Below are 21,953 nucleotides of genomic sequence, written 5' to 3' on the forward strand. Positions count from 1 at the left end.
TGCTGGCTCATCAAACTGCCACCTTTGTTTACCGCTTGTGTCACGGGCGTTGAGTTGTGTGGTACTGATGTATGCATGCGCTCGTATAATCTTCATTGCGAACATAGTTAGGGGCATGTTTTGAATGTAGTTGGGACATAATTCTGTAACGTGCACGATATCACAATCTAACCCTGGTCACTAGAATGATGATTTACCTTTAAGGCAGAGGATATTTGATGTTTCATGAAAAAAGACGCACTTGTGGTAACCTCGATACTCACAGGAGTCGATATACCGACTGGTTTAAGATTAGAGAGCTACAGGGCCACGTATACCCCCGCCTGTTAACGAGTAGCGCACCGCTCCGCATGCGCTCAACTAGCAAAGCGTTTAGCGCTGCATGGCCTAACAGACAGTGTTCAACCGAACAACATGCACAAACACTTTATTGCCTTCGGCAGCACCCCAAGCACATTACAACGTCCACTCCGAGTACATGAAAAGCAAGGTGCTCTTGCTCACGGACATGCATCAAATGAAGAAACCACGAGCTTGTCGCGGCTGGGAGTGGTGAGTTTGGACACGCCACTCTGGAAAAGGTTATTGCGGCTATGCTGCGCAATTCCGCAATACAAGTGGGCCTGGTCATGTGCGCTATGGCAAATCTCATACTCATAGGCTTCCGGTAAGTGAGGCTCAACGTAGTACAACCATGCTCGAGCACTAAAAACCGCTGTTTGGATTACACAAGAAACTGGAGCTAGCACAATGGTAAACACGCCTGTCAAAGATGCCAAAGCATGCAGGTAGGTGACAGTCTGGCGATTTCCAAAGAGGATGTGGGCAAAGGAAAGACACGTGTTCACTATGTTCTGTGCAAGGAGAAAGCGTCTCCGGCATGCACACAACTCAGTCTCGCCACTCTCACCGCCTGAGCTATACTGAGACCATGTGTTGCGCTGCATGCAGTGCGATCTATCGCCATGCACTGTGAAAATAGCATGGAAGAAAACAAGAAAACGACAGTACGAAAAAAATGCCTGCGCGACGGTCGTGGTCTACAAAGGCAGCCAGTATAGGGTGTCATCCCATGCATGCAAAGACATCATGCGATGAGTTACAGCTAGCCTCATCCTGGCCCTGCAAACAGCTGCTGAAAAAATTCAAACAATAAAAAAATACAATACACCTAAAGTATAGAATGGCGCCGCAATAAGGTGTAAGTTGAGTGTTCAGGATGCTCATGTGGGAAAGCGTCCACAGCGCAGAGGGTAAGTGACATGTAATGTTTTGGCTCAGCAGATGGGTTTTATGCCAGAGTGCTAGGCGACAGGACTGGTTGAAATGTGTGAGGAACAGGGCTCACCTTCGGCTCGTCGCTCTGAACGATAGGGCTGCGAGTCTGATGAACGCTGCCTCGGTGGTGTTTTGTGTGGAAGGCTTTTCTGGGACCCCAGTCAGCTCTTCTGCTAGAATCAGGTCGCCAAGCAAAATTGGTTGCAAGGCATCCTAGTTTTGACAGAGTCAGGCACAGATTTTTATCAGCTGGCTTTGTGTAAAAGCCGTGATGGATAATGCAGCAAGACTTTTCGGCTACAGCCGGGTGGCATACCGATAGCGGATCCCTGAACACCTCCTCAGTCCAAAGTGGTTAGAAAAAGGTGGTGTCTTAAGTTGTCGCCACCACGCACAGATCCACCACGTATGTACACACATGCTCACTCACCTCCGAAGATCTGGCTTCTTTCAATGCGCCACACGAAGGATGGCACAGAGCGTTCTTCATCTCTCTTCCCATGCAAAAGCACCAAATTGTGACCCCTTCTACCAGTGAAAGAAAAAAAACATATTAAAAGAAAATCAACATGAACAGTCAAATATAAATCAACAGCAGCAAACTTGGTGGGGCTGATTTCTTTGCAAGTGCTGACTGTAAAGAATTTAGCTTGCTGAGGCTAGACAACAAAATGAGGGTTTTCAGTTGTGAAAACAAGTGTGTCGTTCATCGTGAAATGACAAAGGTGACAGCTTCTTGAGATTATACTGGTGCGTGTATCGAATTATACCGGCTATGCCTCATTGCTTGCACAAAGTGCCACTGAGTGCTGGCACAGGATCGTCAGACCTCACTTTCATGTCTGCGTTGTGGGCACAGCCGAGTTTTCTTGAAAAAGGGTCTTTCAGCAAACATGCAAGCAGAGTCCAAGCTTTCCTCACTCGGTCACTCGGTGCAGATCAAACCTCTTAGGAGCAAGCGAAGCTGAAAACCCCTTGCTCGCATCGCCAATAGCATGGTTTCACTTCAGGGCAAGATCACGTACCTTAAATGAAAGGTGCTGATGTTTTCAGTGATACTAAGCCTTCTGCTCAGCCCTGGCTGATGCCAAACTTTGTCTTGCTCTACTGAGAGCTTGAAAAAGCCTGTCCCGAAATGTTGACGCATAAGTAGTACAGCCTGCTAGTGCTTCTTCATCCTTGTACTGGCATTGCATGACACTAGTCAGTGGATATGCCAACTCCGCTGTTAAGGTGAGAAAATTGGGAGAGAAACCAGTAGAACGACTCTCAACGGTTCAGATTGTGAACTTAAGCTGACTAAAATGGTTTGCCCAGTCCTTTTGGCTCTTGGCAAAGGTTGTCAACACCAGTTTTAGTGTACAGTTAATTTGTGCATACCTTATATTGCCACGCACGGTCACGAGAGCACAGAAGAAGGCAAGGAAGTGGCAGTACGGCGAAAATGCCCGTGCAATGGCCGTGGGCGCACTCCTAGTCTCCACAACCTGTATTGAAATGGCTACTTGACGACCCCTTCACAAAGACCCATAAGCCAAAGACAGCTTCAATTTCTTCTGAAGGAAGGATCCAGGCCTTTTGCCTAGGATGGCTAGCCAGTCTTCGCTAATTTTGTCACTTGACCTAGGAGGGCTCAGTTGATTTGCTGTCAACTGCTTCAGTTCTTTAACTGACACTTTCCTCATTGAAACCAACCAAGATGAGTACATATTCTGGTCAACCTGCTTCGTAAGGTTCCAGTTGTGCTGTTTGCTGTAGAAGCGTATGTTGGCATTCTGAGAGATGCTTACTGGGAGAATATTGAATCCTATACAGCGCCCAGTGCTGTACAGATATAATCACACTTATCTAGAGCAGCAGAGCACGTGCCTGTTGACACTGTTGTTGGTCGCGGCTTCTATCTCATGTTAGGTACAAGCTTCTGTTGATGCTTACATTAGAGCACAAAGACCTAACACGCAATATGACCATGTTTGGTATCATTACAGCATCTTGCTTTACATATTTCTGAAGAAAACGGCAGCTGGAGCGGCCAGCTGGGCGCTCTAGACAAGTCTGATTGCATCTGTATTCTTCCATGGCTGTAGTTGGTCGGTTTGCCCTCAGCAGATCAAAATGAGTTTTTCTCGATGCTCCAGGTACACACTCCAAACACAAGAGGAAGGGTTTTCCACTCTAGCTTAGAAAAATTTTTGTCTGCTCTTGTCAACATTGCAGATCGGAAACTGATGGGTATGTTGATTTTTCAAAGTGCATGGAAAAGCACGGCACCCATTCTATCTTGCAAGGTGTCACATTCTAGCCTGAGGGGTCTCTTGAGATCATAGAGGGCCAGCATAGCTACCACTCGGAGGCATTGTATTGCCGTACAGAAAGCTGCTTCTTGAGCCTGCCCCAGACTCAAGGTGTGTTTGGTATTCGACAGAGTGCTGCCAATGAGTCCAAGTTACACTTGGTTCTTTGTAACAGGTAATTCATACAAGCCGAGAAAAAACTCAGGGAACAAGCTCTGCTTTAAGACTCTTTTTGCTGAGAAGTCATGCTTTACTTTGGGACCCACACGCTTACAAGCAATATGTTAAACATAAATATACTATTTGCTCCTTAATTATGATAAAAATATTTCTTACATTGTTGTGCTTGCCACCTTATATTTTTGTGCTGTGTTGTATTGTGTGCTACTGTAAAAGCTAGTTTATTCACATTTCACAAGTAGCGAGGATGAAAAAGTCAGACTTCGCTAGACTGAAAAAAATTTCCAAATTAACAGATGTGAATAATAAAAAGTGTCAAGGAAACCATAAATGTCTAATACTATAGTGCATTTTTATTTTCTTGGTGAATACATAAATCTAGTGCTTAATTTTTTTTCCCTAAGAGCTGTCTAAAAGCGAAAATTTCTGTCATTTTGATTTTGTTCACATTGTGACCACACCTCGAGACCTTCACGTCTTCAGTGAAAATGGGCTCTGAACTCACTCCCTATTACTTAACACCACCACCCATAAGCAATGATAATTTTTTATTCTGAAAAAATGCCCTCAATTGAATGTTCATCCAGCACACTATGGTTAGCAAGTTTTACGCCAGCATGTGGAGTGTGGTTAAAGCTTTTCATCATCAACATTTTCTACAATGCTTGATTTTTTTTTACATGCAAACATTGATCAAAAGTCAAACTTAAGCGACTGTGTGCTGCATCCCCAATGGATGAAACATGGTCGTTAAAGATACGATCACAGCTTCCATGCAGTTAGGAAGGCACAGGCACGGCCTATGCCCAGAGTTGCGACAAAACTTGTGACACTGCATTTTGCTTCTGTGTAAACCTGGCTCGTTAATTGACGATTGTCAATAATAAAATTTTGATGACACGTAGCTACGACAATAGTACTGCTTGTTGCAGCTTTGACCCTTATTGCTATTGAGGTGATCATAGGTGGAGCGATTAAAATTGAAAATGAAACAACTTTGCCACGACCACTTGGTTACCAACAACATATCCGTGTAAGACTGTAGATGGCCATTTCTTTTTGATGGCCTGTAACCGCTTGGGTTGTTCGTGAATGCAGTTTTTGCTCCTTTACGTCAAACACTGGTGGCACTTAGTGCCTGGTGCCCTGCAAAGTTCGTTCAGATTAGCCGGGTTGTTGAAAATATTACCAGCAACAGTTTGTTGCCACTACATATGCTAGCAGGGACAGAACACATTTACAGGTAAACCCCTTTATAAGAGGCATGCTAGAGGCAGCAGTAGTTGTCTTTTATATGAGATGTCTCTTATAAGCAGGGTACCTCGTACGCATTTTCTTATAAACCCATATTTTACTATAGGCACGCTGATATCACTTATACCCATTTGTCTCTTATATCAGTGTCTCTTATAAAGGGGTTTGACTATAAAGGGGGTTGACTGTAAATTATTACTGTACATATCACTTTTTTGGCAGCACCATTTCCAGTTCATGGAGGAGAATGAGTCTGCTGACCTCTGGTTTGACATTGGTCCCCACCAGGTGCGCTGCTCTTCCCTTGCTTGTGTTGGCCTTTGGCCTAAATGATCGCATCTCGCAGTGCCTCCCATTCTGGCCAGACAGGGACAGCATGAAGATGTACGTGCGCCGCAAGGACAGCGCTGTCACGTCCCAGCATTTCCATTTTTGCCTCAACCAGAGCACTGTGCTGCGCATGGACCACGGGGCAAGTGGCCACTTGTCCTGTATTGGGACATTTTTTCTGTGACAATTTCTTCATTTGGTGACACCAGATACCATGTGGGAGAAACAAGTTCGCCACAAATTTACCAGCTCTCAGAGTGAGCGTATTAGCATAGTTGGCGAATATGGCATTATCACTGAAGATCACTTAGGGGCCCTATTTCTCTGCTATTTTCATATGGTCAATTTATTATCAGAGGCATTGAAGTACTGTTAGGACTATATACAAAAATATTCCACTGTATGAAAATGTGCTAAAGGTGTTTTGCAATGGCCCTCAACACCTATAATATACTAAAGGTTGGTTTCATCTCTAAAATTACACACAAGGCAGAAATGGGATACAGTTGGACCTGGATATAACTAAATTGATGAATTCCTGGAAAAATTCGTTATAAAAAGGATTTTGTTATATGCAGGTTCAGTACGAAGATCCGGATAATAAACATGCAAATTAAACAAAGGCGGGATAGAAGGCAGAGCCAACCCAAAACTCTAGTTTTACTGTAGAAAACTGCTTTATATTGCAATAGCAATTATATGGATGCTCTCATCGGGTTTTCGTGGTCGTCACCATGTTCCGTAACAATTCTGACTTGATAACATGCCCCCCCGCATCGTAACTTTCACGAGTGAATAAAAGCGCGCGAGCGCTGCTGAAGCAGAGATCAAATAAGTCAGCCCATCGCCTGGAAAGTGCATAAGATAACATCTCCGGGCGTGTTAGAACTGCCATCAAATGCTCAAACAAAAAGTGAACCACCGTCTTGAACGAGCATGAAACAACGCAGGGAGGGGGGGGAGATCGCTTGAGTTGTAATAATGAACTTGGATTTTAAGGGCAGTCGCGATTGCTGGCGCGCTTGCTATCTCGGCGAGTATCAGTGCGATTTCAACGCGAAGAGACTGTGAAAAGAGCACTCCTCCCTGGAGCAGCCGTATTTGCCCACGCCATCATTTTGTAGGAGTTCCGCGATATAGTTAGGCTGCCAGCCTTACTTCTTATAACATTACAATATTTTGTTATCGTGTTCATTGCATTTCATTCAACACGCTGCCGTGTTGTTGCCAGAACTAATCGGCTAATCGTGAAAGCTACCAGCTTGCGAACTCTCACGCGACGCAAGACGAAAACGCATGATGAGTTGACCTTCGAATATCCGTCGTCACTGTGGTCTCGGCGAGTTTCCATCAGTGCCTAATCTGACATCCCCTCAGTGGGGACGACACGGTTGTCCGAAATTAAGAAAAGTCGCAGTTTCGCCACAAGGGCAAAACAATGTGATAGCAACAAATTGGAATTGACGCTGACAATGGCAAGCAGATTGAAACGCACGCAAACAGCATACACAGGACAAGAGCGAACTAACAACAATTACTGCTTGACATTTAACACGCTGTTTAAACAAAAACAAGGCGTGAAACATAATCACAGGCAGACATATGAGTGCGAACCAACAATGTGCCCCAGTTGTTACTTTGCTGTGTTTGAAAAGCGCAATCTTTTCGCAAACGGTGCCTGTCCTGCTAGCGAAGTGATCTTTGTGCTCCTGGCAACTAAACACAATCATTCCGGTCAAAGTGGAAGGCGCGATTCTCTTCACCGAAAGATAAGCGCACACACACAATTATCTATTTCAAGTGAGATTATTCACACGCGCACGGCATCGAAAAGGAAGAGTGAACGACACGAACACCATGAAAAACTATTCGGTAAAGCGCTCTCCATGTGTAGCGCGGCCCCACATATATAGCGCTAACTAAAAGCGCGGCACTGTCAACATGCAAAAGTAGTTTTCTTTTTTTTAATTACGGTTCGGAGTGGAAGGGCACAAACCTGCCCACGCCCGCTCGTGGTGTGCAGGCCCGCCTCGCGCTCACCCACCCACGCCCAATAACGAGTGATCGCTCTCGCCTGGTGCACAGTGCGCGCCGCCCCTTCGCACATTGTCGGCGGCGGGGCAGTGGCAGAAGATGCATGCTCGTACAAAAATGGGGAGTAAAATTCCTAGATTGTTTGTGGGGAAAATTCTTTATATCAAGGTTGTCTCTCATTGTTACTTCGTTAGATGGAGGTCCCAAAAACATGTGCTTCTATGAAGCAACGACGGGGAATTGAAAAACCTCGTTATATTGAGGAATTTGTTATATGGAGGTTCGTTATAAGCAGGTTTAACTGTATAGTGAGTGAATAGCAATGATCGCACAGAATGTCATTAGTGGTTGGTATAATATATTTCAATAGGTAAGTTTTGTTTCAAGGACAAAAAGCAATCTTGATGTCGAGGTCCACCATGACAAATTATGGTTGAGGCCGCTGAGGCCACGCATTTGAACTTAGAAATCCATGCTAGATTGATGCACTGAAGAGCTGAAAATAGTGTCACATGAGCAAGTTCATACACTAGATGATTGTGTTTAGGCTGTACTTCATGATGTGAAATCTTATGATGGTCAATGCAAACAAAACATGAACGAGAGAAGAAAATGATGACACATGCGCTGTCTGTCAACTGCATGTTTAATGGGAAAAAAAATCACAGACACAAGAAGGATATCAAGTAGGAAGGATATTAACAAAACACCTGAAGCTCCAGAGACGACCAAGGAAAAAAAAACTCATGCTGCGCAAGCTCATGCGAGCTATTCGTGCTATCTATTTGCAAATTTTTACAAAGTAAATCTCCATGTTTTGTTATCGTGTTCATTGCATTTCATTCAACGCACTGTCGTGTTGTTGCCAGAACTGATCGGCTAATCGCGAAAGCTACCAGTCTTCATGAGTCTTAATTTGTGAACAGGACCCCTGTACGAAAGCCAGAACCTATGTGGTATTGTCTAAATATTTTTGTTTTGCATCTTGCTTTTACTTTTTGACCATGATTATTACCAACCATACAAGCTTTTGTCAAACTCGTGATTTCATTACTAATCTTTGTTTTGTCAACTCCCTTAGAAAATCATGTCATGCAGTGCAGTTTCTCAGCTCAAGCTGACTGATTTTTGCGTGCTGTGTACCCAGTAATCTTATTGTCATCTATAGCTGAAAAGTAGGGGTGTGCGAGTATTAAAGTTTTCGAATACGAATCGAATATAAATTCATAGCTTCGAATACGAGTCGAATAAAGAAGAGGTGCCATTTTTTTCCACCTGTAATGTTTTGCTCACTCATATAGTAATTATGCTGAAAACAGTAGGATTGTTAATGTAGTTAGTTGTTGCTCATAAAATTTTTAAAAAATGTCACCATCTGTACTTGCCAGAAAGTATAAGGCTGTAATAGTTGAGCTTGTGACAGTGATGTCTTGGGTCCAATTCACATATTGAACAAACTTTTTGTATCTTTTTTATTACAAAAAAAAAACAGAAAAGCTTTCATACCTGCCATGATGACTAGGGAGCTTGAGGTCACTGGTTTGTGTAACAGTTAACACCCGTGTATTTAAGTCTAAGCTGTTATTAAAGCAGCCTAGGTGGTCACATTTTATCCAGGTTTCTGCACTCTTAAGTTCTGGCTCAAAAGACCATGATTTTATACTATTTCTTTTTCAATTCTCCTGTTCTCACTATGGAGTGAAGCCACTAAGGGAAATAGGAGTACTTGGGACATTTTCAACTACACAGCAATACTTGTTGTCTATCTTGCTTCCGTTGCCTTTCTCGAAGACTGTGCACTCGTCATTTTCCAATCAAGATTGCTGTGTTCCACTGATAGCAGCACGATTGTGACCAAGGTTTACCAGGCGCGGAGTGATAACCCGAGGCAAGCGCGCGAGATAAAATACGCCTTTTTTTTTTTAACGGAGTCATAACTCCCTGTGTTGAGAAACATTTTTTGCTGCATCGCGACCTCCTTCAGGTGCAATGGCTGCCAACTGCAGTAAACTGACGGCAAAAGAGCGAGATCGCAGCAACGGTGTTGATTGCAGGAGAGGTTGCCACACGAGCGCGATGCCCGTATGACGAACATTTAAAGGCACTGTCGGAAACGCAGCAGAACTACGCATTAATCCGTCTGTCACTTTACATGTGCCCCTGTTAGCAGCGGGGAACTATATATGATGACACCGTTGTAACGTTACCGAAAGTGCATGGTGTTTTCTGTGTTTTTCATTGCATGTAAAAACACACATCTCATTGGCAAGACCATATCTGCTACCACAAAATCATTCCAGAACTATAAAGAGAGTACACATGCTGAAGTAGTGGCACAGCTGACGGATTATTTGTCAGGATTCGACGTATGTGCATACGTTTGCATGGCAATTCATTGGCATAAAATGGTATAGCTATACATGAAACGCATTACCATCGTACGTCAAGCTGAGCGTGCCCATGGCTAGTTCGTGCAGTGCATCGCCTACTAAGCTCACTCCATCAGCACCACACCCTGTAACATATGTGCGTGCATTGGCCCTTATGTAGAGAGATTTTTTTCTTCGTGCTCGCTCAGAACGGAACGGAGCAAAAATGTGAAGACTACTTTGTCGAGCCAATGCGGCGGCAGCAAATTGCCTTCGTTTTCACGAACGATATGCACTTGCGGTCCCGCGCACATGGGCACGGCAGCAGAGGACGGGGTCGGTATGCTTACATGAACCGTTACAGTTCTAAACTGCTAAGCCACACTTACTGCCGTGCAGGCAGTACATTATTTAGACTGATTGAGATGTTTACCGTTGGTAGGTTTGTCGCGATGACGTGCCGCCGCATTCTTCGGTAGCCGTTAGCGGGCTCCCATGAATTTCTATGCAGGCATCACTGCACTCGCCCTGAAGTCGTAATAATCACTGCATGATCTACTGAGGCTTTTATAGCAAATTAGCAAAGTCGTAAGTACTTCGCAGTGACATGTCCGAACGAATATTCGTGAGCATCGGATATCCGAGGAATATTTGAGTTTGAATATCCAAAATTTTTGAATATACAATTATCGAATTGATTACAAATATTACAGATGCAATTATTTGACGAATATTCAAAACTTTCGAATTTCCCACATCACTACTGAAAAGCTATTTAAACAGATAAATAAAGACATCAACTTTAACACTCGGCCAGAATTTAATGGCCGTAAAACACCCTATGTGCGTGAAATTTCCCACGAACTAAAAAATATAAGTGTGGAAGTGATGTTTTTTGGCATTGATTAAGTTACAGCATCTTTGCAAAACATTCAATCCTCTCAAGTCACATGCGACTGTTTGCTCAACTAACCACAGAACGCCATCTGTGTCATATGAAATGGGGGTTGTTTACTTGGCGCAAATCTCATGTGGCAAGTGGTATATCAACCAAACGGAGTGCTGCCTTGATAAAGCCTAAAAGAGCACCATTAGAACATGCAGAAAGCAATTTGAGGACAAGTTGGAATTCACTGTGGTGATTGCGGGTGTTCCTCTTTGTTTGATCAGTCTGAAGTGGTAAAAAAGCAACCTTCACAAACTACTCGAGAAATAATAGAGGTGCCAATAAATGTATCATCGGTGCCCCTTCATGGGCTTTATCTGACCATGAAGTGTTCTTCTTTTCTTATTGAGGCAAACTGTCTATGATCTTTGATGTTGCAATGTTGCTGTCTAACCGTGGTGTTACAATGAATGTTTTTGTATGCTTGTGCATGTCTACATATTTGAGGCAATTTGCTTATAAAGCGCAGTTATAGGTTAGCGCTTTGTCCTTGTGTTTTGGTTTTCTCGGCCTTTTCTTTTTTCTCGTAATGCTCTGCACCAGTTAAAATAAAATGCAAACACAGAGGGGTCATAGTCCCCTTTGATGCAGTCAGCACTGTCTCGCTGCACACAATGTCGCTCTTTCATCATTATTTGAGTCTGAACTAGGAAGTAAATCCTCGTCTGATGAACTGGCATCTCATCAATCAGAATCTGATTCTGCTGTTAGGTAGTAGTCCATATGGGCGAAATCGCCGCTCTCCTCACTAGCAGCAGAACAACTGGTGTGCATTTCCATAGCATAAGCAAACTGCATGAATGAGCACATGGAAGAAAACTGTATGGTTCTGCATTCATTCTAAAAGCAAAGAAAATGAAACAGTTGTAATAATTTTTCTCATCATCTCCAACATGACGGAGTTGGTTTTTTCACGTCCGCGAAACAGGTAATGCAATCACAGTGGCATCTTCTTGTAATTTAGTGCCCCACGGAAACAGATTTGATTATGCCCTGGGGAACAGTATGCAAGGGAGTAACAAGGGTTCACCTTTTGAGGTGTTTGAAACCACACAGCTATTAGCTTTGCAGGCGTGAGAAGGAATAACCGCCCAATGAATGAAATAGAAGCCATGCACACTACGCACACCCTTTCGGATGCTCAAGCGAAAACTGCTGTGAAAAGAAAGTAAAGAAATGACAACATAGAGACATCGGTACAAAAAAAAAATTTGTTGCTCTTGAAGTGTGGCAGCATATACCAAGCAAGAGAAATGATCGAATAAGGTGCGCATTTTAAACATGCATGCACTGATGTATGTGTATGTTTTTGACCGCCTTGTGCCCGTTTAGAATGACATACATGTACAAAAAAGAATCCCAAGTAACCATTGTTATTTACTTGCTATTCATTATGAATACAAATGTCCGTGAGTATGAATATCCAACAAGTATAGCCAATGGATGCACTCTGAAAATTCGTGTCCCATGTGGCTGTTTCCTGGGCATTGAAACTGGACATCCAACCGGACATTAAGTTTTGAACGTCGACTGGCTGTTCATATAAGGACATACCAAGGATATATGTATTTGCGTATCAATTAAAATTCAGTGAAAATATATATTTAAATCTGTCTAATCCCGGGTGACAATCTTGTAAAACTTCATTAAAAATGCTACTATAAAGTTTGTTGAAACTTCAGCACACTGATTTGATCTCAGGATGCCAAATAATTTTGCTTCTTGAGGCAAAACAGTCTGGTTTATTCAACATGTGTATTGTATGTCATAAGAAAGAATGTATTTAGTGTTATTATTATTGCATGTGAACTGACGAAAATGCGGATTGAGCGCGTCCTAACAGTCAGCATGTAGGCAAACTTTCATGTGCCAGCCTCGACACTTCTTAACAAGCGGTGCACTGCAGTTGCTCAGATTCCTCGAATGTACACGTCATGCTAGCTATGGCCCTCTAGATATGTTGGGAGAGAATGCACACCATTGTGCCTATTATCCCGAAACCTGCTTCACCAGCGGCACACGGAGAGAAACAGCGTGGGAAAGTATGTATGCTGAGCCGGTCTCCGAGGCTCTGAGTGGCAGAAGACAGATTTTTTTTCAAGTGCGCCTGTGTGGACATCAACAGCAACATGTCATTATTAAGTTACGAAGGACGACTCTTCTGCAAGAAACATCAAAACACGGCTTGAGCCCACTCCTGTTTTTGGCAGAAATTACAACGGTAAGCAGCAGCAACTCCACTCGCTCGCACGGCACAGATAAGGCCACATGTTGCATACCTGTTTTCTACATCTCATATTGGACATTTATCTGTTCTTATTACGCTTTACTATTGCCTATCATTTGTATAAGCACTGCTAATACATGGCATGTTTCTAGTTTTTCATTTGCTCACATATTCCTTCCTATTAGTTAGGGATGGGTGAATATTCTATGTTGCAAATATTCAATCGAATTATGCCCTATTCATTATTTGCTTCGATCTGAATTTAGGTATTGATATTTCTGAATTATTTGACACTTTATAATAGGCCGCAAAAGCCACACAAATTCACGTTGAAAAGGTGACACTGCTGTATTGTATACGTGATCGTGCATGTAGCGTTTGTAAGTCCAGTGCGCACAAAAAATTAACACACAGTGAGCGCACACCGCACAATACATAGACATGTAGCGGGTGATGACGTCGGTGATCGCGATAATTTTATTTGTGTGTGCATACCAATTCGTATACCGAGGCGCACGGCGCAGACGCGGCCAACATGCCTCACGTTAACTCCGGAGGGCCGCGGAAGATACGCAGCCACGCCCTTTTTGGTTGTCGCTTTCGAAGCCTGTTTTTCTTGAAAAATAAACTAGTCTTGTCCCAAACTTCGAGGAGTGTAGGTGCCTTTTTTTTGCGCCTCCGTGGGGCGAGTACGCTACAAAGTGGTGACCCGGACGTTTGGAAAAACAGTAGCCATGTCAGACGAGGAAGGCACATTAAGCTCACCCACAACCAACGCTTCGGAGTTAAAACTTCCTCATTTCTGACCCAAAAACCTCAGGGTGTAGTTCAGCCAAATCGAGGCCCGCTTCGAGCTTCGAGGCATCACATCGCAGCAGTCAAAATATCTGCACGTCGTTTCAGCACTGCCACCTGACATCGCTGACGCCGTAGACGACGTGCTCGCCTCCACTTCATCGGAGAAGCCCTACGACGAACTAAAAAGCACCGTCCTGAAACGTCTTGAAGTGTCCGAACAGAGCAGGCTGGAACAGCTCCTGTCTCATGAAGAGCTCGGTGACCAGCGTCCCTCACAACTACTCCACCGAATGCATTAGCTGCTGGGCCAACAAGCGTCAGAGGAGCGTCAACATTTATTGCTTCGTGAGTTGTTTTTGCAGAGACTGCCACAGTCAACATGAAGGATACTTGCTGGCTCGGATGACGTGACTCTCGAACGTCTGGCTCAACTCGCCGACCGCATCACCGACTGCACTCTGCCACCAAAAATGTCTATTGCTGCAACGGGAAGGCCCGAACATACAGACCGGTTAGGTCGCTTAGAGGACAGAGTTGAACGACTGGCTGGAGCAGTTGAAAACCTCGCCCTGTCCAACAAACACCGGCCTGCACGGCATTGTTCGCCGTCTGGTGCTCGAAGCCCGCAGCACCACGGACACTCAAACGAGGCAGAGCAGAACATCTGCTGGTACCACTGTCATTTTAGAAAGCAAGCCACTCGCTGCACCCATCCATCCATCCATCCAAACGCACCGGCCAGTCGCTAATGGTGGAAAGCAACACGGGCCATCGTTTAAGCCACCTCTTCTTCGTTGTCGACCGCATCACCGGCACACGCCTCCTTGTCGATACCGGAGCGAAGCTATCTATCCTACCAGCAGCAGCTCAACATCGCCGGGGCGGCAAGTCCATTTCCAGCCTAATTACAGTCAATAATACTGCTATTGCAGCATATGGAGTACAGTCAATGAGGATAGACATCGGACTCAGGCGTACATATCGATGGCTCTTCGTTGTGGCCGACGTCAGAATTGCCATCCTGGGAGCGAACTTTCTGAGCCACTTCAGTGTTGACGTCAGCGTTCGCGATCGTCGTCTCAAGGATAACGTCACTTCGCTCGCTGTTATCGGACTGAAGTCTGACCTGTCCTCATGCGGCATTTGCACTTTCAACCCAGAGTCAAACTTTCAAAAGATTCTGGCTGAATTGCCTGAAATCACCAGACCTCGGAACACCGAACTGCCAATCAAACACAAGGTGACGCATCACGTTGTCACCACCGGACCGCCCGTCGCCGCTAGACCTAGGAGACTCACTGGACATAGACATGAAGTCGCCCGCCGTGAGTTCGACCACATGCTCCAACTCAGCATTATTCGACCTTCTTCCAGCAACTGGTCTTCAGCGCTGCACATGGTGCCAAAACAAGAGTCTGGTAACTGGCGGCCTTGTGGTAATTATCGGGCACTCAATGCTGTGACAACGGCAGACCAATATCCTCTCTACCACATTCATAATTTCAGCGATCGCCTCGCGGGAACCACTATCTTCTCTAAGCTGGATCTGATGGCCGCTTATCACCAGATTCCAGTAGAACCAAGCGACATCCCAAAGATGGCCTTGACAATGCCTTTCGGCCTCTTTGAATTTGTTCGTACGCTGTATGGACTGAAGAACGCGGCACAAACATTCCAGCGTTTCATGAATGAGGTCGCACGCGAACTGCTCTTTGTTTTTGTCTACTTAGATGACATTTTGGTCACCAGCAAAACGCTGGAAGAGCATGAAAATCACCTGCGCCTCCTCTTCAAGCGTCTTGACGAGCACGGTCTGGTTTTGAAGCCCCAAAAGTGCATCTTTGGTGTTGAAGCACTAGATTTTCTAGGTCATCGAATCAGCCCACAAGGCATCTTGCCGCTCGAATCACGGGTGCAAGCGGTCAGGGAATTCCCCACGCCTACCTCTTTCCGCAAGTTGCGCGAGTTTCTTGGGCTAATCAACTTCCATAGGCACTTCATCTCAACCTGTGCACACATTCTACAGCCGCTAACTGACTTTCTGCGCCGGGATGGCAAGAAAACGCCTGAGTTTCACTGGTCAGCGAAGCACGAAAAAGCCTTCCAGGACGCGAAAACTCAGCTTGCCTCCGCAACACTTCTGATTCACCCGCTTTCCGACGCCCCAACGCAGCTTATGATTGACGCTTCAACGACGGCAGTGGGAGCAGTGTTGCAACAATACGACGGCAAGGACTGGAAACCGATAGGTTTCTTTTCTAAACGTCTGAAACAGGCAAAAGTGCGCACAGCACCTTTGGAAGAGAGATGCTGGCCATTTATTCCTCCGTAAATAAAGCATTTTCGTTTCTTCCTAGAAGCCCGCATTTTCCACATTTTATCGGACCACAAGCCGCTGATGTATGCGTTCAAGAACAACAGTTTCTCATATTCCGAAAGAGAACTGCGCCAACTTTCTTTCATTTCCGAATTTTCCACTGACATCCGCCACATATCGGGGAGCACAAACTAAGCAGCCGACGCACTCTCCCGTATCGACACCGTTTCAGCGTCCGTCGACTTTGAGACATCAGCCGCCGCCCAGCGGGAAAACCCAGAGCTAACCTAGATGAGGCAGAACCTACTGTCACTGGTGCTCAAAGAGATTCCGCTACCATACACAACGACTATGGCCACATGCGACACATCGCAGAAATCTCCAAGACCCTTCGTCCCCGTTCAGTTTCGGCCTGCAGTGTTTGACAGCCTTCACGACTTCAGCCACCCAGGAATCCGCGCGACGCAGAGGCTCGTCACTCATCACTTTGTGTGGCCCGGAATTAACGCCGACGTTCGACTCTGGGTGAAGACGTGCCGAACATGTCAAGCGGTCAAGGTGACTTGTCACAGGCGCACAACACTCCAAGCATTTCGGCCGCCAGAGTGTCGTTTCGACCACGTGCACTTGAACTTGGTGGGACCTCTTCCTCCTTCCCAAGGTTACAGATACCTGCTCACTTGTGTAGACCGCTACTCACGGTGGCCCGAGGCAATGCCGATTCTGGACATCGCAGCCGGGACCGTCGCACAGGCGTTTGTGGCCACAAGGGTTTCACGTTATGGCTGCCCACTGCGCATAACGACCGATCGTGGACGACAATTCCAGAGCAACTTATTCTCTGTGCTGGCAAGGCTTCTGGGAACATGGCTCCAGTACACCACGGCTTACCATCCAGCGAGCAATAGAATGGTGGAGCGGTTACACCGTCAACTGAAGGCATCTTTAAAGGCCAAATCGGATAGAGAGCACTGGGTGGAGAAGCTCCCTCTCGTTCTTCTGGGCCTGCATACGGCGATAAAAGAAGACCTCCGATTCTGTGCAGCAGAAATGCTGCACGGCTCTACAATCCGACTACCGGGAGAATTCTTCGATGAGAAACCAAGCGCTACGCCGACGCCTTCAAAACATATGGAAAGGCTACATTCCTGGTTGGAGCACCTTCAACCCAGCGCGCCACACGTGAGCTGCAACCAAAGAGTGTTTTCTTTCCCAAACATGAATGAGGCAACGCATGTGTTCGTGCGACGTGACACAGTGAAAGCGCCGTTGACTTCGGCTTACGACGCGCCCTTTTGTGTGCTTTCGCCGTCGCACAAGACTGTGACCATTCATGTTCGCGACAGAGAGGACGTTGTTTCTCTCAATCGCGTGAAACCGACTCACCTCATGGACTGACTCGCACATTTGCTCGTTTTTTTTTTTTCCAGGCTCCGCGGTCTAGGGGGGGACTCCTTGTAGCGGGCGATGAAGCCGGTGATCGCGATAATTTTATTTGTGTGTGCATACCAATTCGTATACCGAGGCGCACGGCGCAGACGCGACCAACATGCCTCTTGTTATCTCCGGAGGGCCGCGGAAGATACGCAGCACGCCCCTTTTGGTTGTCGCTTTTAAAGCCTGTTTTTCTTGGAAAATAAACTAGTCTTGTCCCAAACTTCAAGGAGAGTAGGTGCCTTCTTTTCCCGCCTCCGTGGGGCGAGTACGCTACAGACACGTAGTTTGATAAAAGCAACGGAACTTTATTGCCCTTCCGTATGAACGGCACAACCCTTAAAAACACGATACGATGCTTACGACGCCAAAAACATAAGTTTGGGTGTGTTTTCAGTTGACACAATAAGTAAGAACCAAAAAAACGTACATCCAAGAGCTTCGCATGCAAATATCATGCGTTAGTAGGCAAGGTTCTGTTTGGCATTGTATAAGTTGGTTGCCAGACTTAAGGGTATTTGCCCCTGCAATTCCGGCTTTCTCTATGATTCCCGTGTTTTCATTGTGTTTGTGCGGTCTGTTGACACGGGCGTTTTACTTAGCAACCTGTGTGTGTTACAGAGGTGTGAGCCCCCTTATTTCGCTGTACGTTCCACTCAAATATTCAAAAAGCCCGTGAAGAGGCTTTTTGACCCCGGCCCTCAGCATCCCAACTGATGGTATGTTGGAATAAATAAAGTTCAAAGTTCAACTGATCGGACTTGATCGTGCCTTGGAAGCAGGGAATTTATGAGTTTGGACTTGAAGTAGAGAACCCACATGCAAGGATGGATTTATCGGGGGCACTGAACGGTGTCGCTCCGCACACAGCGTGGGCAACATACGTCGTTGCCGCAGAAGTTTCAATGCCTCCGTAGCTGTGCGTAGCTGTCCGTAGCTGTGCGTTGACCCAGATGACTCATATGGTGGCAAAATACTGACAATCTCGAAGCGGCATGTAGGTCGCTGGCGACTTAGTGATATTAGCACAGCCCGGACGCTCACAAAATACTGAAAACTCTGAAGCGGTATGTAGGATACTGGCACCTTAGTGACACGGGCACATCATGTACACTTGAAAAACAGCAAGAGCCGATCGAGAAACATTACAGACAAGCTGAAACTGTAGGAAAAAACATAGCTGCCAGATTCAGTGGCAGTCTGATAACACTGGCCCTCCAAGTCTGGCAATGACTTATGCAATGCGAAACAGAACATTGCCGCATTAGTGATTATCAATGAAGCAAAGGTACGGGAAAAGTGACACCAGGTACTTTCGGCAGTGCACATGATACGGCTGAGCATTGCACTGAACACGCAAAAGTAGCATATGTGAATAAAATGTGCCGCCGCCATCGCTTGCAAAGCCGCTTTCACGGCGAAAAAAAAAAGACTGCCAGAAGTTTCCCGATTCTCTATGCGCGCATTTGCTTGCTAATTGCGCAGCGGAAATCGCAAAGTATTTATCTGCTCCTTCACTAGGAGGCAGTGTGGGTGTTTGCAATCTAAAGCTCCTTTATTGCGATTGCACATGCGATCAGGTGTTGTCGCTACAAAGTCGATCTGGTCCAGACATTGTCATCATCATGCGGCGGATTCATGAGTATGACGTCAGGGCCCCTCTTTGGCTGCCACACACCCGCAAATCCATCTTTGCGTTTCTTGAGCTTCAGCAAAATTTACATGTGTTGACGTGTCCTCGGTAAACGCTGCCTCTACTGTTGAAGATGGCGTCGACCGCGCCAGTGTCCGTTAAGCGCACGTGCACGAATCCAACATGGAACTTTTTCCGGAAAGTGACTGCTGGAGGTGAAGTGCAGTGCGAGCTTGTGGAGTTGTTTTCAAGACGCCTACTCGTACCATGAGGACACTTGTCAGCCACTTGAAAAGACACCCAGGTAAATACAAAGAGTACTTGGCATTGCATCAATGTTACAGTTTGTTGAAAAAAAAAAGTGAACCCAAGGGACTCTCATCGCAGCCGACCGTCACCAGTTTGTTTAAGCCGACACTTCAGTCGTCATCAATAAAAACACAAGAAATGACGAAGAAAATTGCATCCTTCATTGCCCGAGGCCTACAGCTGTAAAGCGTGGTCGAGGAACAAAGCTTCATTTAGACGATGGGCTCTGCGATTCCGGAGTACATCGTTCTGTCAAAGAAGACCTTTTCAAGAACGTTCATTCCAAAAGATGAACTGAAGAAGCGTGCTAGGGCTGTATTTTACGATGGTGGTGCTGATTGCTTCACATTAAAGGGGCCCTTCAACACTTTTTGAGCATGGTCAGAAAACACTACCGATCGGTAGTAGAGGCCCTCGACAACACGTGAACCAAATACTATAGCGCAGCAGGTGGCCTGGAATTCACAATAAATTATCAAAATGAACTAAAAATTGCTTTGTCTTCTCTCAACAAATCACGGAATAAGCCCAAAAATCACTCATAGTAAACCCATCTATCAGCCATTGGCTGATTTGAACATGGCGTGCTCGGTCATTACAGAGATCACTGCGGAAGGCCGCACTTGTCCACGCGTGCACGCGATTTCACTGAAAAACATGCGCATTGGAACAAAAAAAAGAAAAAGAAAAAAGTTCTCAACGGCAGGAGGGTTTTTTGTACGCCGCTCCCATCTCTCCCTGCTTAGCTTCCAGCCCTTTTGTGAAAAAAGAGAATGCGAGTGCAGCGTGTCGCAAATCTTTCCAACTCTGCTTGTACTGGACAGATCCTTAAAATCTTTGTGGCCTTAATTTTTTGAGGCAATACGCTTTTCCAGTGAAATTATTCCATTGTTACTCAAAAAAGTATTTCAGGGCCCCTTTAACAATGAATGGGTGGACATCGAGGGCCAGTGACAGCTACGTGTGTCTTACAGCCTACTTGATAGATCACGACTTTATGTAGGACGCATACACCCTCATCTGCAAACCAATGCCACAGGAGCATACTGCAGAAAACACAGTTCAGTTTCTCCGAGACGTGATCGAAGAGTGGAGTCTGCCTATAGTGAACTAGAATATGATCTAGTGGCGCGACGGGCAGCCCACGGCTGCTGTCTTGGTGGTCTAAAACGACACGGACGGTCACTAGGATTTCTTGCGGTGACACTGCACATTTTCATGTGATGTGCGCGAGGCTAGTGCGCCTGCGGTGTCTTCTCTGGATAGCGCGGGAGTCAATCAGTGCGTGTGGGTGAGTATGTGTGTGAGTTTGGCACGTTGAGCCACCGCCACCTGAAGAAACTTCGTCAAGGCCTGGAAGCTCTACTGCACATGTCAACAGGCTGACGACGCTGTTTGCGTTGTGCACTGTGGTGGCACACAACCCAACCGACGCTGGCATTCGGCGGCACATTCGCATGAGCGTTGCAGTCCCTGCAGCATTACTGTGCTTCGACGAGAAAAACGATTGTTGCATCGTTCTCTGTGTGCCATCCGGCTCTTCGAAGTTGTGATGTGGGCTGCTTGTGCTTGTGCTTGTGTTCATTGGTTAGTGACCAGATTGCGAGCAGCTGTGGTGCCAAGAAGAAGTTGTGTCTACATTTCTGTGGAAACCGTACATGGTGGCCGCTAGTGTATGCATTCGAGTTTCCGACGGACCAAGGCACACAGAAAGCATGGATACGGGTAGATACGGGCTATCCTAAGGATTTATGTCAGCCGAACAAAACATGAAGAAGTAAATACACTGCTTTACTTTCATTTCATGTATTGTGTTACATCTAGTACCGTGTTATTCCGTGTCACTTTAATCCAATACGTGCATTTCAAAGTATGCGTTAATGCCGATACTGTAAACAGGAAGCATAATGCTGCCGCTTTCTTGTCATTCGCAAATGTTCGAAATAATTTTTAGCCCAAGTGATATAAATGAGAGGGCCAAGAGACGGCCAGAGGATAAATGAGAGGGCCAAGAGATGGCCCGAGGGAGGTCCTATAGTGTACACGAGACGCGCTTTTTTATTCCCAAAGTCTGTGTGTGCCCTTCTCAACCAGTGTTCTTGTGGGATGCATACCGCGCTCTTTAGGCCGCGTAACAGAGCGAAGCTGATGAGCATCTTTCGTAGGCCGGGTTACTTAATTTTCAGTTCTAACAAGCTACTCTACTGCACGTGTGTCATTGCACTGTGCTGCACATGGACCTTGGTGGAGTCTATCTCGTAAAATATCCCTCACCAACAAACATGTAGCTTGTGGCATGTCGAAGCGAAGAACGATTGTCACTGTTTCGCCCTGGCTTGCCGAAGTGGTAACCGGGGCACTCTGAAGGCATCGTTGTTTGGATCTCTTATGCCAACACTCTAGTCAAGTTGTCCATGAACTAATTTTGTAATATTACGTCTGCTTGAACCAGGGAGCAAACGCACATCCTAAGTAACCACAGCTGCAGCTTTGCAGGAGCCCACGATGGCCTGACAATGCAGCCTAAGCTGGCATGAAAAGTAGCAGCAA

General features: G+C 45.8%; 1 protein-coding gene across 6 annotated transcripts in view; it reads left to right on the forward strand.

Moving 5' to 3' along the window:
• Positions 1-21,953, forward strand: part of LOC119174040 (intermembrane lipid transfer protein VPS13A) — a 1,344,268-nt gene that overhangs the window by 927,207 nt on the left and 395,108 nt on the right. For all 6 annotated transcript variants that reach the window (XM_075894208.1, XM_075894209.1, XM_075894213.1 and 3 more), the window contains 2 exons: positions 5,229-5,294; positions 5,353-5,478. In XM_075894208.1, the coding sequence (XP_075750323.1) occupies positions 5,229-5,294; positions 5,353-5,478 (192 nt within the window). The remainder of the gene's footprint in view (positions 1-5,228; positions 5,295-5,352; positions 5,479-21,953) is intronic.

This window comes from Rhipicephalus microplus, chromosome 5, assembly GCF_043290135.1.
Source record: "Rhipicephalus microplus isolate Deutch F79 chromosome 5, USDA_Rmic, whole genome shotgun sequence".
Classification (NCBI taxonomy): domain Eukaryota; kingdom Metazoa; phylum Arthropoda; class Arachnida; order Ixodida; family Ixodidae; genus Rhipicephalus; species Rhipicephalus microplus.